The 17,943-nt window shown below is 38.8% G+C and overlaps 1 protein-coding gene across 1 annotated transcript in view; it reads left to right on the top strand.

Moving 5' to 3' along the window:
• Positions 1–17,943, top strand: part of LOC124804774 (protein cramped) — a 193,841-nt gene that overhangs the window by 61,571 nt on the left and 114,327 nt on the right. The window contains 3 exon segments of the mRNA XM_047265095.1: positions 2,972–3,162; positions 5,510–5,740; positions 10,720–10,948. Coding sequence (XP_047121051.1) covers positions 2,972–3,162; positions 5,510–5,740; positions 10,720–10,948 — 651 coding nt within the window.

Below are 17,943 nucleotides of genomic sequence, written 5' to 3'. Positions count from 1 at the left end.
ATCTCACTTAACATCCTGAAAGTGGAGGGTTGAGCCTTTCAGGTAGGTACATTATCACTAGGTTTGTGAGAAGCATTTGTCTCAGTTCCACACCTCTTATCAAAAGTATGATTGCATGGAATAACAAGCTAAATTTTTGACCGAATTCAGGATTTCTTCGCAGTGAGGTCATCAACAGATGAAGAAGTAACTTCAGGGATGCATGAGGGAAATGTATTAGGACCCTTGCTGTTGTTGTATATTGGTGACCTCATGGAAAATATTAATAATACTCTCAGAGCTACCCCCCCCCCCCCCCCCTTGATAAAATTTCGAAGTGTTACAAGACAAGAACTAGCATTTTTCTTTAATATTCAGAAATGTAAACATTATGTATTTCACTAAATAAAAAACATAGTATCCTATTACCACAATATCAATGATTGAAAATCAGAATCAGTCAATTGATACAGATACTAGTGCATAATAATTTGTAGGTGCATGAAATGGAGAGTTCACATAGGCGCATTTGCAGATAAGACAGGTGCCAAACTTCAGTTTGTTGGCAAATCACTTGTGTGTTCCATCTTAGAATATAGCTTAAGTGTTATGGGAGCTGCACCAAATAAAATTAAAAGGCTACTGAATATATATAAAGAAATGTGACACAAATGTCACTGGTATGTTCGGTTTATAGGAGTGCACTAGGAAAATATTGAAAAACACGTATTGAGAGACTGTTGAATGTATACGCAAATCATCCTATGAAAGCCTTCCTATCTATGTATGCAGTTGTGTGAAAGAACAGTTATATTAGTAGCGGTACTAATGCTGTGGAAGGAAACCTCATTTCACCACATTTAAACAGGTTTTCAATTACTGCATACTTTGAGTAGTTAGACCTACTTTAAATAATTTTTGGAATCCAAACTACCATTAACTCAGATGATTGTACAGTATTTCTGCCTATCATTATCACATAGCTAGTGATGCATAACCTGTGGTGTACAGCTATTTATATTTTTACCGTGATTGGTCTGCCATTATTCGTGTACATAAGCCAGCAACAGATATCTTGCCCTGTAAACTGAATGTGGTGCATGCAATATGTCTGTTGGTGATGGAAAATATTCAGCACACAGTACAATTGACCAAACTCCAGTGGCCTAGCTTCACTGTCTGTGAGATGACCTTCCCATTACAGCACCCCATCCTTCATCTGCACACTATGATCAGATCTAATTCTCCACCTTTTACAAGATTTACTATGGAGGTTCTCCTCTTTTATGTGTAACCCCACCTCTTTTTTTTTCTGTTGTTGGTCTACTACACCTCACATGTCATTAACCTAGCCATTTATTTCCAATTATCCCGCACTCATTTTTTACTCATTATTGTTTATACCTTGCTTTGTTGCTTGCTCCTTAGCAATGACACATTTATACAGGGTTGTCACAAGTTCTGGAAATCAGGGAATATCACAGAATTTCAAACGTGTCAGGGAAATATCAGGGAAATTTGGAAAAACTCTAGAAAAATCTTGTTTTTGTCTAAGTAGTTGAAATGATTTGTTTATGAGATGTCGTGCATCGTTGCTGGCTGGGTGTCGCTTCCCTACTCCCTCATTCTTACTGCTTCTGCCATTCCTACCACTCCCCTCAGCTTGCAGTCAGTGCTGTCATCACTTCTTGCCACTAGCCTAGCAGCTGCCGATGAGAGGCAGGGAGGTGTGAGGAGTGGTTTGTTTGGATCTGATTCTCAGAGATTGTTGATGCAATGGCCAGAGATTGTGGTCAAGTGTGCACGAGTTGTGTCTGAGAGATTGTGTGATTGTGTATGTGCTCATTTTCCGACAAAGGCTATGCCCAAACATTTAGTTGTGAGAGTGTGGTTCTCTTTTCTACATGCGTGTCTGCAGCTCAGCGATCATCTTTATGGTGAGTTGCTACCTGTCCTCATTAGTACTTTTTCTCAGAGTATTTGTGCAAGTTATCTGTTGCATGGATTGGTCACTGCAGTCTTATTTCATCAACATGGTGTCTCTGACACGTGAAGAGCTGTCCATTTCTGCCGATCTGAAACCCATCATTTCCCACTAATTTGCAAGTTTATATATTAGAAAGTATGAATGATAAGAAGAAGAAAATTGTGGCAGTCGCTGGCGGTTTGTATGCTATGTACACGTATATGCCTTGGAAGAAAAATCACATAGTACCTGTAAAATAATAAACATAACACAGTGGGTAATAACCGACAATAATGAACATAGTAGAACCAACATGTTATTGGCGGTCACCTATAGTGTTGGTTTACATAACTCTTCCCCACCTTATACACTTCTTCCAAGACACTTACATTTTTCTGAGGTTATTTCTAAAATCAATGATGGCATTTTAAATATATCTTGCAACTCCACCAAATGTGTCTCGTTTTATTGAAATAAAATAACAACAGTGGTCTTAATGAAACACACTTACCATTTGGCTTGCTTCCTCCACCTAAAACCAGTTTATTACAAAAGATGCTGATATTAGTACTTAAAATTTTTGCTCACGTGGGGGAGAAATAGAAAAGTCCTTACATTTTTTTTGTAAACTTATGTCTTTACTTACCAGTACTCTTGATCTCAAAATTTATGAGGGAAAAAAGCTAAAACTTGTCTTGAAATCAGGGAAATATCAAGGAATTTCAGTTGGGGAAACTTGTGGCAACCTTGTTTATAGCTCTTTCCTTTCCTTCCCTTCCCTTCCTTCCACAGTCCCAAGGTTCTTATATTATGTTCGCTCTCTCCCTCTCTCTCTCTCTCTCTCTCTCTCTCTCTCTCTCTCTCTCTCTCTCTCTGTAGTGTGTTATGCATTGTATGCTGTATTGTTGAAGACATGTAGTTATAGTTATTAAATTAGACATCATAGTCAACAGCTGATTTAAAAACTTTAATGTAATATTCCTTCTCATTGATTCTGCTTTTGTATTAGATATTGTCTTGTTGCAGAACTTCAGGATGAGTTGAAATTGCCTAACCGTGTGATAGTGGAGTTGCGTCCTCGTGACAGCAAATCGTGGGCCCGTGTGCAGTCTGTTGCACAAAACCCTCGGGCTCGCACCAGTTTACCTCTTCAAAGACGTCTTTCCACACTAGTCAACTACCTTCAGTATAGGTGGCGACCAGAACATTTGAAGCATGTATCCTTACTCGTGCATCATGATTAAAATGAAAGTAATATTGTTGCACTCCATATGAAAGGAATCTCAGTGTTGATGGTTCTTTTTTCTCTTTAGACTCGTGTAGTTTCGCTGCACTCGAAACAGCAGTATACATAACTTCCATTGCAGCATTATTTGTTCCTCATTATCTGCCAAAATATGTTCTGGTGCAGTACACATTTACTGTTGGATAGTCAAATTGCAACATGAGGAAGTAAATGTGTGTATGCATTTAGCAAGAACATTACATGATTAAATTTGTAGCTAATCGGGGGGGTGTAAAAGTTGTGAAATTTAGTACAGAGATCCGCAATCCCTGACAGTAACAAAGACTGCAAGGGGATGTCGGAGATATGCACAGCTATGAGGTTTGACATGTCTAGAAATGTAAAGGCTTCTGTCCAAATTACTAGCTATGTGAGCTGGAGGTGATCAGTCTGTGTACCCGATGTCACCTCGCACCATCACACCAGGTGCTGGGCCTGTATGATGATGATGATAATGACTAATGCAATCTGGTAATGGTTGTTCTCCTCAGAAATTCTAGACACGAATATGTCCATTGTGATGCTAAATGCAGAACCTGTACTTGTCTGGTAAGGTGATGTGGTGCCATTCCTGTGTCCAGTGTTGTTGTAGGGCATGCCACTGCCAAAAAATTGTTGCCTTGATGGAAGTCTTTGGTGCTCCAAACATCACACCCATTTCCTTGCTCAAGGTATGTGATGTTACTGGACTATCATGCACAACCTAATGAACAATATGTCTGTCCTTCTGTCAGGCACTATAATTTGGATTAAAATTACTTTGTAGCGACACTTCACATGTTGGAGATCTCCATCTATGTCGTTCTCCAATCAGAGTGCTAAACGTCATGTGTGAATTTTTTGCCATTGCCAGAGTGCCACAACAAAGAGTCAGTTCACTTCCAATTGCTTGTCTTGCTTTTTTCTTGTTGTGTTTGGATCCCAAATCTTGGGTCCTGCCCTTTTACCTCACATTTCATCGCACATGATAAACACCCCCAAAACAACACACATAATAATGGTGATGAAATAACGCATGTTTCGTACACACCACTACTGGATTCTTTCACCCAAGATGCGACTCGGCTTTACATATTCAATTGTCATCACATAGATTGGCCTACAGTTTGAAAACTTCATACGACATGATGTGAAATCGAATTTTTTGGAGGCAGCAAATGATTGTTGCTTTTAAAGGTACACAAATTTAACAACAGAATCTAAAGGTCTTCCGTAGTGCAGTGGTAATGTTAATAAGAGATACAGAAGGTTGTGAGTTCAAATCCATTCAGCCAATATAACTTTTTTTATTTTTAAATCTTTTATCAAAATGACTTTGATTGTTGTTATTGTCAGTTAATAGGTTTCAATGTTTTTATTTTTAACCTTTCGTCGCATCATTTTCATCATTGTATTAAATTTATTTGTTCTTATTTTTCTTCATATCATTCTTTTTTTTCATTTGGAATGTACCTGTATTGCCTATAACCTGTAAATGAGTTACAACCAGTACTGGTCATTGGTAAGTATTGCGTCAGCTCCAGTAGCAAAAATGGGGTGTTACAGTTCACTTTTAGTGCTGAAACTGAATTTTTTGTCTTGAGTTTACTTCTACAGGTCAGCTTTAGTTGCTGTGAGGAAAGCAAGCATGATTAACAGTTCCGCCGCAGGTTGCTGACAACTGTTTTCTCGAGTACATCGCATATCAAGAGGTTGCAGTTAGGACACAAGTGTAAATTGAAGGCTACAAAATGCTTTGCCTGCTGCAGCTCAGTCATTGGTCATTTAAAATCATCTGTGGACAGAGAAACTTATGTTCCTGTTGTATCTGATGGCAACAGCTTTCAACACATGTTACATGTACAGCATTTTAGCACATGTGAAGTGATTAGCCGTGTTTGCGTGTCACCTTTAACTGAACGTTAGGCAATATGGCAACACTGCAGGACCAAGGGACGGGCATCAACTATCAAGTAATTTTAAAGGAACTATAGTCACATGGGTCCATCTGGCATTGTATTGGGTACAGCCCTTCTGAACCCATTGATTCCATATTCAAATGACATTTGATGGGATCTTGACCAAACTGAGCAGCTTACTCCCAGTTGACTGTCAGGTGGCAATAACTTTGCTGCCAGCTTTTAGTTCAGCTACTGGTCAGCCACTTACAATCTTGAGATAAACAGAACATTGAACATTCTTCTTCCTACCTAGAATCTCTTGTAGTAAACTTCTGAAGTGACAGTTTGCAACACTGTCTCTCACTGAAACTATGTTCATTTCCTTAACACTTACCTCAGAGAGATCGTCTTCTCTCTTCAGTTAATGCAGAAGAACTATCACAACCAGTTGCAGATTATTGCAAAGAAGAAGAACCTCTACTGAGGTTGGCACCTCCACCAGAAACAGTCATCAGCACTCCTTCCATAAACCTCAGTGAGTATTTGACGTCTTCAATACTCTGCCTCAGTGCCTATGAGGAACGCCTAGCTAACTGGCCTTCGGATCCGGCTACAGTAAAGACTGCTGGTGTGAGTATATTTATGTTTCTGAATATTATTTTGTTTGAGAAATCACAGTTATAGAAAACTTAATTTATAGTAATTAAAATCATCCATGAATATTTAAAAGGTTGGTGAAATTTGTATTTCTTTTTTTAGAAATCATTGTTAATTTTATAATAAACCATAATTTTAATAAGGTAGGTAGAGTGAGTCAGTGTTTCAGTTGTTCTGTGCGGTGTTGATGACTTGTATATGGCAGACAGCTCGCACCATTGCGAAATCACCTCTGCATCAATGGTAATTGTGGCACTGTCGGACAGGGAAGAACTTCTTTTCTTATTAACTGTATTGGAAAAAGCAAAAGTGGAGGATTCATTTGTATGCTAGATGCTCGATGCCTTGAATTAGAAATAGCATAGAAAACCTAAAAGTTTATAATTGGTGTTGAAAACTTTTCAGAAATATGTGCTGGATACATGAAAATGTGAAAAGACAAAAGTGCAAAGATTATTATACATGGTTGCTGCAGGTATATTTAGATGATAAACACTTAATTTACTTTACACTAAGATGAAAAAAGTCATGGGACAGCGATATGCACATACATAGGTGGCAAATCACGTTCATTAGGTATAAAGGGTTAGTGCATTGGTGGAGCTGTCATTTGTACGCAGGTGATTCATGTGAAACAGTTTCCAACATGATTATGACCACATGACGGGAATCGGCAGACTCTGAACACAGAACGGTAGTTGGAGCTAGACACGGGGGAAATTACATTTCAGAAATTTTTTAGGGAATTCAATATTCCAAGATCCACGGGATCAAGAATATGCAGAGACAACCAAATTTCAGGCATTACATCTCACCACGGCCAACTCGGCACCATTTGCATAGAGCAAACTGTGCGTAGAGCAAATCTGCGTGAAATAACTGCAGAAATCAATGTGGGACATGGTTTAGTTTCCATTTATTTCCAAAATATTGAGGTTGATTATGTAGGGTGTATCCGTTAAGACAGTGCAGCGAAATTTGGCATTAATGGGCTACAGCAGTAGACGACTGATGAGAGTGCCTTTGCTAACAGCATGATATCACCTGCAGTGCTTCTCCTGGGCTAATGACCATATTGGATGGACCCTAGGCAACTGTAGAACCATGGCCTGGTCAGGTGAGTCCCGATTTCATTTTGTAAAAGCAGATTGCGTGGTTCGAGTGCAGTGTAGACTCCACAAAGCTATGGACCCAAGTTGTCAGGAAGACTCTGCGCAAGCTGATGGTGGCTGTATAATGGTGTTGACTGTATGTATATGGAATGGATTGGGTTCTCTGATCCAATTGAACTGGTGGAAATGGTTATATTCAGCTTATTGGAGACCATTTGTGGCAATTAATTGACTTCATGTTCCTAAACAGTGCTGGCATTGTCACTGGTCACAATTGTTGATAATTGATTTTAAGAACATTGTTGACAATTCGAACAAATGATTTGCCCGCCCAGATCGACAGACATGAATCCCATCAAACATCTTTGGGACATAATCAACAGGTGAGTTTGTGCACAAAATCCTGCACCAGCAACACTTCCACAATTATGGGTGGCTATGGATGCAGCATAGCTCAATATTTCTGCAGGGGACTTCCCAATGACTGGAGTCCATCCCACGCTAAGCTGCTGCACTACACCAGGCAAAAGGAGCTCCAACATGATATTAGGAGGTATCCCATTACTTTTGTTACACCAGTGTAGAATTACCAGAATTATTTTGAACTACGTTAGGAATATTTGTCGGTGTATCATGTTTTATGTATTCTGCGATATTCCTCACAAGCAGCTGCCTTGAGGATATATTGTGGGGATCCTCACAGGCAGCTGCCTGGAGGATTCACAAAACGTGATCGGGCGACAGACGTAATTGACACACATTAACTGTAACTGCCTGGAAGGCCTGAAAGTCACATCAGTACATTGTTTGTCATGAATTGGTAGTCCCCCAGAGACTCGCCAGCCATTAACAAATGTTAACTAACTGTAGATCCATGTGCTTGAACACACTTCTTGTTCTATTACACATTAGACATGCAGGTATATGTAATAAATACCAGGTATTGGGTGTACTTTTTCCCCTGCTTTTTAAAGAAATGAATTAGGAAATGTTAATGTACACCTGAATCACACATGTAATGCAGCAGTCAGTGTGCTACTTGTGTCCATGATTTCAGAACCCTTATGGGGTGAGATGGATCATTTTTAGCATAGTCAAGGTTTGTGTCTCTGAGTAAAATATGTTTTACACAGTTTTGTGTACATCCATGCTACAAACTACTTAATCAGGTATATTTTAGCACCTTTTTATTTGTAGCTAAACAGTTGGATCTCTTACACAGGAGGATGATTTCATGGAAGTCACAATTTTCTGAAATGCTTTAGAGTATTTAATCACAAGTTGAATTGTTCCCAGATAAAGCATGCCCATAAAAGAAACAAACTATCTTGTTTGTGTCTCTCAGTATTACTGAAATAAAAAAAAGATAGACTGAAAATGTTCATGCCTACCTCAATTTTTTCTTCTGCTCGTTTTCTCCATTTGCCTTTGTCTCCATTTGCTCTCTGTAATTTCTCTTGTGTGTAGCTCTTGCTCACAACCTGTTGATTACCACTAGCTCATTATTTTTACTTCGTAATTTGAATCTTGGCTGTTTGTCTCTCTTTCAGTTTCCATGGATTTCCAACATACTGAGGTTCACTATGTAGGGTGTTTCATAATTCATGTTACACACGTCTAGATGTTGTAGAGGGGATGTAGTAGATAAAGCTTTACAAAGAAACTTGTGTCTGGAAGTGTCATCCTGTGATACTACAGAGCACTAAATTTATAGTTGCTGGCACCTCTAAATATACATACTTGCAGGATGGTTCCATGATGATGATGATGATGATGATGATGATACAAATATTCTAGGATAACAATAAAAACAATCTATTAATGACACAATCATTTAATTGGATGGATAAAAAATCTACTCACCAAGCAGTGGCAGCACACACACATAAAAAAGATGATTGTAATTGGCTAGCTTTCGGAGCCAGTGGCTCCTTCTTCAGACAGAAGGGTTGAAGAGGAAGGAAGAGGGGTGAAGGAAAAGGACTGGAGAGGTCTAGGAAAACGGGTAGATTTTGGGAAAGTTTTATGGAGAAGGATTAATTTATCCATTTGGCGGTAAGGGTCCTTGTAATGGAAACGAACAAGCCGAAAGTTGTAAGCGAAAACCGTTCTGATACCTCTGACAGTGGAATACATGCACGGGTACTGTTGTTGATAAGTTTGAGGGGTAGGCTAATTTCAAAGGTGGTAGTATGGACCAAAACAAGGAAAAAAATGTCCAGTATACATGGCTCTAAAATGCATACCTGAGGAGCTATGAGTACTTGTTCATCTTCGCTACTGTGAAAAGATCTCTTCCATTGAATATTTTACAGCCATGTTTACTAGACATTTGACTACCACCTCTGAAAGATGCCTACCCTACAATCTGAGCACCAACAGTACCAGTACATGTATTCAACTGTCAGAGGTATCTGAACAGTTTTTGCTTACAACTTTTGACTCATTCATTTCCAGTTTAGAGACAGTTAGCTCAAACTGTTACATTTACCCTTCTCCATCAGCCTAGAAATTTTGTAACGTCATCACAGAAACACCCTGTATATACATACATTTACACATGTCAGTGCCTATACCTTGGATGCTCTGTAGCGTCGTTGGATGACATTTCTGGGCATGGTTCCATGTGTAAAACTTGGCCTACTAAGTCCCCTCTACAACCTCTAGAAGTGGGTAACATCAGTGATTGTAAAACACCCTTTATATGTTTTGGAACAAATTGTTCTTTCCTCAAGTTCATGTACATTTTGATTTTATTTACCATTTTCTTGATGGAGCAATCATGCTCTTGGCAATAAACGGCATTAAATTAACCTTGAGGAATGGATTTGTATGTGTGCTGGATCTTGAACAGTCTCGTTTCAAAATCTGTTTCTGTTGCCGGTGAGGTAACATTGGATGAAGGCATCCCATTTCAGACTTCTCCCTATGTTACAGCCATCAAACAAACGTAGTGCATCTCATTTCTGCAATGAGTAATGTCATTTGTTATCACAAAGAGTGCACTTCTTATCAGCACCTTCTTCAGAGAGTAGAGGAAGGATGTAGCCACTGGAGCTACAGATTTTGTCTACTACAAACTTAGGATGCCTTTATTTCACAAGGTTTCTTCTTGAATTGACTGGCATAATTTATTTGAGGACTTTATTTATAGTAGTTACATTCTCAGTATCCCTGTAAGATCTTGCTGTTGTGTTTTCTACTGTCTGCAGCATTAAGTATCGCTCAAGATGAGAAAGTTTCATTATTGATGATGCTGTTTCGGTGTGACTATGTGAGTGGGTATGTTCATGTCATGCCAATGTTGACTGCTTCCATAATTATTTAAGAAAATTATTCAAAAATTATTTCCTCTGCGATATTCCCCCTTTTTCCGTAAAGGTTAAAAATTTCGTTTTTTTATAGTTTACATGTGCTCCTGGGAAATGTTATTTGTTGTGGTTTTCAATTTATTTAGTCACTAGCATTTTTTAATCATTTAAATACTTTTAAAGGCAATTCGAATGTTTACTTGGAAATATACTCCCAGTACTACTAACAATATTGTTTTTCCCGTCTCTATTACTTTAAGTATGCAGAAAGTGCATGGTTTTGTCCTCAGCTGAAAATTGTTCATATAATGCTTAATGCAATTTCTTTTTCTGTAGCTGAAGTTATAGATTTATGACTTAACAGGGTCTGAAGTACTTGAGAAGGACATAAAAATCGAAAGCCAAAGTATCAAAATGCTAACCAAATGTATTTTTTCTTTGTCAAACTTAATTTGCATGATGTGATTCATTTTTGCTATAACTAAAATAATTTTTATATTGTCCTGATACTCCCATAACTTTTGCACAGGGTGCAAAGAAGGCAGCAAAGCGAAATACAAAACAAAAGGATGTGGCTCCAGTCGTTTCAAATGCTGCTAGTCAGTCGGAAGAAAGGCAGTCGGCATCTGTATCAAATCCTGACCCAGCAGGCATACATGATGAGAATGCCTGTGATGTCGACAGTGGACATGATTCACCTGCACCCAGTAGTCCCACACACATGGCTATTAACAATATTCTGTCATTGCAGCAAGAGGGTATGTGTTACTAAATTACATGACTAAAACTTTAAAATTAGTTGGACACCTCAAACAAAGAACTATATACTACAGTGTAAGTATGTTGAGATATTATAATAATTAAATCTTGGATGTAAATTGGTCCTGATAGTACTGCAAAGCGTGGCACTAATCACAAATTGTGATAAATATCAAAATATTAAAGAATACAGAATAGTTTAATTTGTAAGACCTTTTAACTTATATGTAACAGATTATATTGTTAAGACATGTTAGTCTGCACTGAGCATTCCATGAGAAAGCATCTGCAGTTTTTGCAACTGTTTTCACATTAACATATTGAAAACAATTTCAGCAACTGATATTCCTCCTGGATATAAACAATGCAGAGCTAACTAATGCTGTGCTACCAACTGACTACATTTGAATAAAGTAAAAGCATCCAGACTGAGTGGATGTGTGTGTGTGTGTGTGTGTGTGTGTGTGTGTGTGTGTGTGTGTGTGTGTGTAGTCACCATACTAATGACCAATCAGTGACAAGGTCCACAAATCACATAAAATAGTATCTTGTGCTGAGGTGAAATAAGAAACATAGACTCAAAATTTTGCTGACCAGGTGCAGAGAACCCCAGTGTTCCGTGGTTCTGAGATGTAATGACAACTAAACTCAACAAGAAGGGGTTCTGGCAAACACCCATGAACACAGTTAACCATTTCACTATGTCCTGAAAGGTGTAGAAACAGTTAGGATGATTTCTGATACTGCTTCTGTTATCCATAACAGAAGACAAATGCCACGATATACTTGTGGAGAGGGGCACTTGTTACCTCACTTTAAAAAAAGTAGGAAATATTTCACTTTCCCTTCCTACAGAAGCTAAATTCCTTGCTGGCTGAAGAGGGAGCAAATCTAGCAATAAATTTTGCGACACCTTGAAAATCAAGTGAAGTATTCCTCAAAGTGCTTAATTTTTAAAAAACCCTCCAACTGGTGGAGAAAAGCAGTTTGATCACTCACATCAGACCATTGAGGAAATACAGTTGCCTGAGTAGTTAACACAAACATTAACTGAAGGCCTTTCAAGAAAATGGCCATTAGCCTGATATCCACACTCTAGAAATCTCCTCCACCCCTCCCCCTCCTCTCACGGATGGGCGTGTGCACCCCCCCCTCCCCCCCCCCCACACACACCTGTTTGACGTTTTTCTTCAGCAAGGAGAAGGCATGCAACAGATGAGTCATAACACGTTCAAGCAACTACATGGATCGTGATTTAATGGATGCCTCTTCTTATTAATACAGTCTTCCTACTCATTAATTATTTAAAGTATTTTGGCGGCAGTTATGAATAAGAGTGGTAGCCCAGACCATGTTTTAAGTGTGTCTCTTTGCTGTTACTAGTAACATGTTGACTTCCACTTAGTGATAGATGTTTCACCACCGGGCCAGGCACACAGGCATGAGAATCTGCTGTGGCAGTTGGTGGCCACATGGTGTCAGGTGTGCAGTCCTGCTGTGGCCGCCGCCACCACACAGCAGCCAGTGTGTTAATCATTGATTATGGCGAGAGCACATTGGCTCCAATGGTCTAGTTTGCAATGTGATCAAATTTATTATGGAGCACAGTGTATGAATTAGGAAGGCATACACACTTGAAAATTTGTGCATACATTGTTCAGCTTGAGACATCAGACTGATCATAGAAGTTTACAGAATAGAATAAATTCTCTGTGATCAGTATTGAGTTGAGGGGAGAAGATAATTCTGAGCTAAAAATCTTTTTGGTGGAGCTAATTAGAATGTACCTTAGACATCCATAACTACCGATTTATTTCTTTTCCAGTGTAGACATTTGATGTGCTACCTAACTACTGTAGCAGGTCATTTTACATTTGCTATTACATCGCAGTTCTAAACCACTGTACATTCTTGGGTCAAATGGTATCAGGGTAGCAGTTAGCTATGTTAGACTGCCGTGTTAGAATACTTCACATTTTATGATGTGGTGGTATGTGGGTGTAAGCTTGAACTTATATACTATTGCTGCATCTTAAATTAAGACAAAAATATTTGTGTAATTAATCCTTAAAGAAGCTAGTGAAGCCTCCTACTGTCTAATGTTTAAGGCACTGGTTGTCATTTCTGGAATAAGAGGAAGAGATAGCTCATAGTAAACTCAGTTTCACTGCGTACAAGGGGGCTGGGGCTAGGACCACATATATCTCTCCCCCCCCCCCCCTCCCCCCCCCCCCAAACACACACACACACACACACACACACACACACACACACACACACACACACACACACACACACACACACACACACACACACACACCTGGTGAAATCAAATTAAAGATCTTAAACTCATTTTCTCCTCTTATTAGGATGATAGGACCCCCGAATCTCCGACCCTGCAAATCGGCACTATCATTCTGGTCTTGTATTGAACACCGAGTCGATCAGATGTGCATAAGTACATTAAGTAGAAAGCAGGTAATCTCCGTTCACCTCTCCTTTCCTCATAAGTGCATGTCTATATTTTTCTTCACTTCAAGCTACCATTCTTGGTAGCTACCGCTTCAGTTCCTTTAGGCCTTGGAGACAGAATCCCCAGGATTACTATTCTGCAGGTCTCCATGACCACCAGGGATTTGTACTCATGACGACGTAGTAATAGTATTTAATAGCTCAGAAATTTAAGAATAATGTCATATTTTTCCGTTGGAGACCGAGAGTGATGACTTTTTGTCAGATGACTGACAAATGCACGTCAGTGGTACAAGCTAGCTACGTCTCCTGTGCTCCAGTCAGTTCCTCCAAGGTTTCCACTTAGAGAAAACCATGTGCAATACACAGTTTGAATTCATATCCATGCAGAACTGAAAAATGACTTAAGTTTCTGAATACTTCAGTCAAAGTCCACTGCATGAGTATACTCAGGATTTTATTAATGGTGATCTTCAAAAATTTATAACTTATTACATTGAGCTTTAAAAGTTATATTTATGTGCCTATAAATAATATCATTCATTACAAGACATTTTTCGTTAATAAAAAATAGTGTTTTGTGGAACAAAATTTATAAAAATATCAAATTGCCCAGGTATTTCTGTATTCCAATCTTCTCTTACCGTATTTACTCGAATCTAAGCCGCACCTGAAAAGTGAGACTCGAAATAAAGGAAAAAAAAAATTTCCCGAATCTAAGCCGAAATTCAAGGGGAGAGAAAAATTTTAGGCCGCACCTCCAAATCGAAACAAGTCGGTCCATTGTAATATGAGACACAACTTAGGTCGAATGAATGACGATACAACTACAGTAGTTTGGTTTGAGTCGTAAGCTTAGCAGTTAAGTTTTACCAGGTAGCCATTGATATGCGTCAGGTGCTCCGTCCATATATATAAGTGTACCCTTCCTTTTTCACGTGCTTCGTCTGGTTTGAATTGATTGCTTATTTTTCTTTGATCTGATAAGTGTGGTTCTCTTTGTTATAGGTGTTTACATCACTAAGCTGAAAATGCATTACTGTACTGTGTCATGCATTGTTTGTCGCATTCTGATAATGGGTGTTTACAGCCTGCCACCGCTCGCGGCATGGCTAAAAAAAAAGAAAGAAAGAAAAGAGAGGAATTGTCTCATTAGCGAAACAATGGCAAGAGACTACTATTTGTTGTTACTTACACTGCTGCTTTCTTTGATAATGATCAACAAGAACCAAATAATAGACTGCAGATGATAGAAGATGTTCTGAATGAGAGTTTAGCGAAAATTTTTCTCCGTGTGAAAATCTTTGCAGACGCCTCTTTAGTTCATTACATTGTGCACAGAAATTAGTCATCTTAGATTTAAAAATGTAGTCAATTGCCGTGCTTCATTTCTGACTGTATCACTATTAGGCTTAAGAATAATACGAATATAAACATGGCATAATATGTATATCCTTCCGCGTTTACTGTTGTCTCACTTAAGTTTCGTAGTTTATTAGACAGACAGGATTTAAATGAGATAGCAGCAAACACGAAAGAATACATGGCAAAATGTTTATATTCACATTATTCTTATGGTGAAGAGAATACTGCATGTAATTCACAATTCATAAAAGTTCCTATTAACAACCATCTCTTCTCACAGGTAGGAAAAAATTCAGAATGTAGAGTTGGCCATATGGACAAACATCCCAACCAGTCGTGCGAGTCGGATTTTCGTAGTTCATTGAAATGCTGCTACATTCGAAGATGAACAATATGGAATTTGGATTTACTTCATTGGATAATGTAGGAAATGTAGTGGTCGAAGCTTGGGGCGGAGAAAAAAAGCTCGTCTTCCACCTTTTTTAAAATTTATTTACTGACGCAGAGGTTTTGGAGCCAGTATTTATCATTGTGCCTGCAAAACATGTATGTGTAGCGCTATATATATTCGACGGCAGTAGTTTGTGGCAGCACCTACCAACATTTTGCAGAATTTCCGCTTACGCTGCACTCGATTCTAAGCCACAGGCGAGTTTTTAGATTACATAAACCGGAAAAAAAGTGCTGGCTTAGATTTGAGTAAATACGGTAATCCATCTCCTCCTCCCTCCACACCCCTTCCTCCTGCCACCCCCCCCCCCCCTTTTTCCCCTGTTCGTCACCACCACCACCACCACCACCACCACCACCACCACCGCCACCACCTCCTCAGTGGGAGGGTGTTGCTTTTTCCTACAACATTATCATTTTCCCTGGTAGCAAGTAGTATGTGTTGCAAGTTGAAATTGATCCAGGCGCTTAGGAGGAGATGTTGAATGTATGTCTGTATGACATTTATTGCACATAGATGTGATTCCCCTTGTTTTACACCAAACAATTCGAGAGAGGATGTAAAATATCTGTGGTGTTCAGCTGTGTGGTTTAATATTAGGTTCAGAAACACATTGATAAAATTATTAGCTAACTGCAGTGCTCATTCTCATGAACTGGTTGACACACTGGACTGCACAAATAAGAGGAAAATTGCACTTCATACCTTTTTAAGTATCCCAAGTCAACTAAATACAGGAAATAAATATCAACAATTGTTTTCAAATGTTTGTATGTCACAACTTCTCATCCACACCCTCCCACTCCTACTGGTTGGAGGAATCTTACTCCCCCTATATTCTCGTACAAATGAGAAGTCATGTACCTAGCAAATGTGATTGAAGTCACTCCAAGTGTTCCTGGGATATGCTTCAATGTCGTGTCCTTTTCCTTTCCTCCCTTGCAGGATGTATGTGGTGCTAAACCCAACAGTGCTTCTGTCCAGATAGTAAGTAATCAGTTAACACCTGATTGTTTAAAACTTGTGATTACTTTCCAATTGATTTTAATGTGTAAATATTTGACTTTTAGCATGTAAACAAGTAGTAGTTTAGAAAATGTTTGAAATTATGTTCAGGGCTTGTTGGAGGTCACTAAGTGCTCCCTTCAAATGCTGCCTGGGTCTAGTTTGGTAATTAGCACTACATTTTAAGAAAGTTTTTCATGCATTTGGGTGCTTATGAATGATATCTCCTGAACCATGTGTCATACAGTGATATAATTTTGCAAGCACATTTAGCTATAATTGTGGATATTATCTGCACAATGGTATACTGATAGTATTAAGTAAAAATAAATTAAAATGTGATGCCTGATATGGCAGTTTTACTGCGTGAATGAAGAAAATGTAGTAAGCCATAATATTATTTTCCTTTCATCATTTTGTGACGGGTGTCAGCGAGAAAATGTGATGTGAATGTTGAATTTATGTATAAGGTTTGTTGCAAGTTGCTATGTGCTTGCATTCTCAGATACTGGATGAATATTGTCTGGTTATTTGCATTTGATATGTTTTGCTTCTTTTTCATGATCACCCAAAACCCAATCCCTTTGGGAGGTAGGTGGTGGTTCTTACTCCCACAGCACTTCTTTCCAGATAAAAGGTGATAAGTGTGTAAAGTTGGTTGAAATAAATCCATTGGTTCAAAAGTAGAAGATTTTAAACATACAAACCTACAGACACAAATATATATAGTTTTTTTTATATTATTATGAAAAGGATAGACTGCTACTCACCAGATAGGGGAGATGATGAGTTACAGACAGACATCTTTCAGCCAAAAGGCCTTCTGAAGTAGGAAATACTCACACATTTATACAAGCCCAATTCGCCCACATATGACCCTTGTCAGGAGCCAGAGATTGGCTGTGCATGTGGGCTGCATGTCTATGAATGAATATATGTTTAGAAGAATGCCTTTTGGCCAAAAGCTCAAATATATAGCAGTTCTTTCCTTGTACCTGTCTACAACTCAACGTCTCTGATGTGTGATGAGTAGTAATCTATCCTTTTCATAATATTGTCTTTACTCCAAGCTGGATTTCCATTGTTTAATACAAGTTTGTGATATTCTGGCGAACCCACCAGTGCTTCTCTCTCTTTGTGCGTCTCCTCCTCTTCCACCCTTCCCTTTGTGCGTCTCCTCCTCTTCCCCCCACATCTTTGTGTGTCTCCTCCTCTTCCCCCATTCTATTTGTGCACCTCCTCCTCCTTCCCCCTCCTCTTCCCCCGACTTGCTGTCCATCTCCTACCCCTACCTCCTTTAATCTCTCTCTATCTCCTCCTTCACCTTCTGTTAATTTTCGTTGGTTCCCGCTCTCTGTCCACCTTCTCTTTACCTCTCTCTCTATTATCATAAGCCTTTTCTATTGTTACTGCAAATGGAAAGTTAATTGGGAAATGAAATCACTTAAAATGAATGGTTAACTTGTTTGGGCTCATTTGTATAAGGGGTACTGGAGAGACCTTTCCAGCTGCCGGGACTGTGATTGGTCAGGATTACAAAGTTTTTGATGGTACATACTTGATAGCAGTATTCTAGTCATAAATCGATAATCCATAAATACAACTTCCTTTTTTCCTCTTAAAATTGACTACGAGGAAGAAAACGTAACAGAACACTGTTGAGCATACAACTTTTGTTTAGGATTTTATATAAGGTGATGA

The sequence above is a fragment of the Schistocerca piceifrons genome, chromosome 7, assembly GCF_021461385.2.
Source record: "Schistocerca piceifrons isolate TAMUIC-IGC-003096 chromosome 7, iqSchPice1.1, whole genome shotgun sequence".
In the NCBI taxonomy this organism is placed as follows: Eukaryota; Metazoa; Arthropoda; class Insecta; order Orthoptera; family Acrididae; genus Schistocerca; species Schistocerca piceifrons.
The sequence above is the reverse complement of the archived record's forward strand: the minus strand, read 5'-3'. Positions and strand labels throughout refer to the sequence as shown.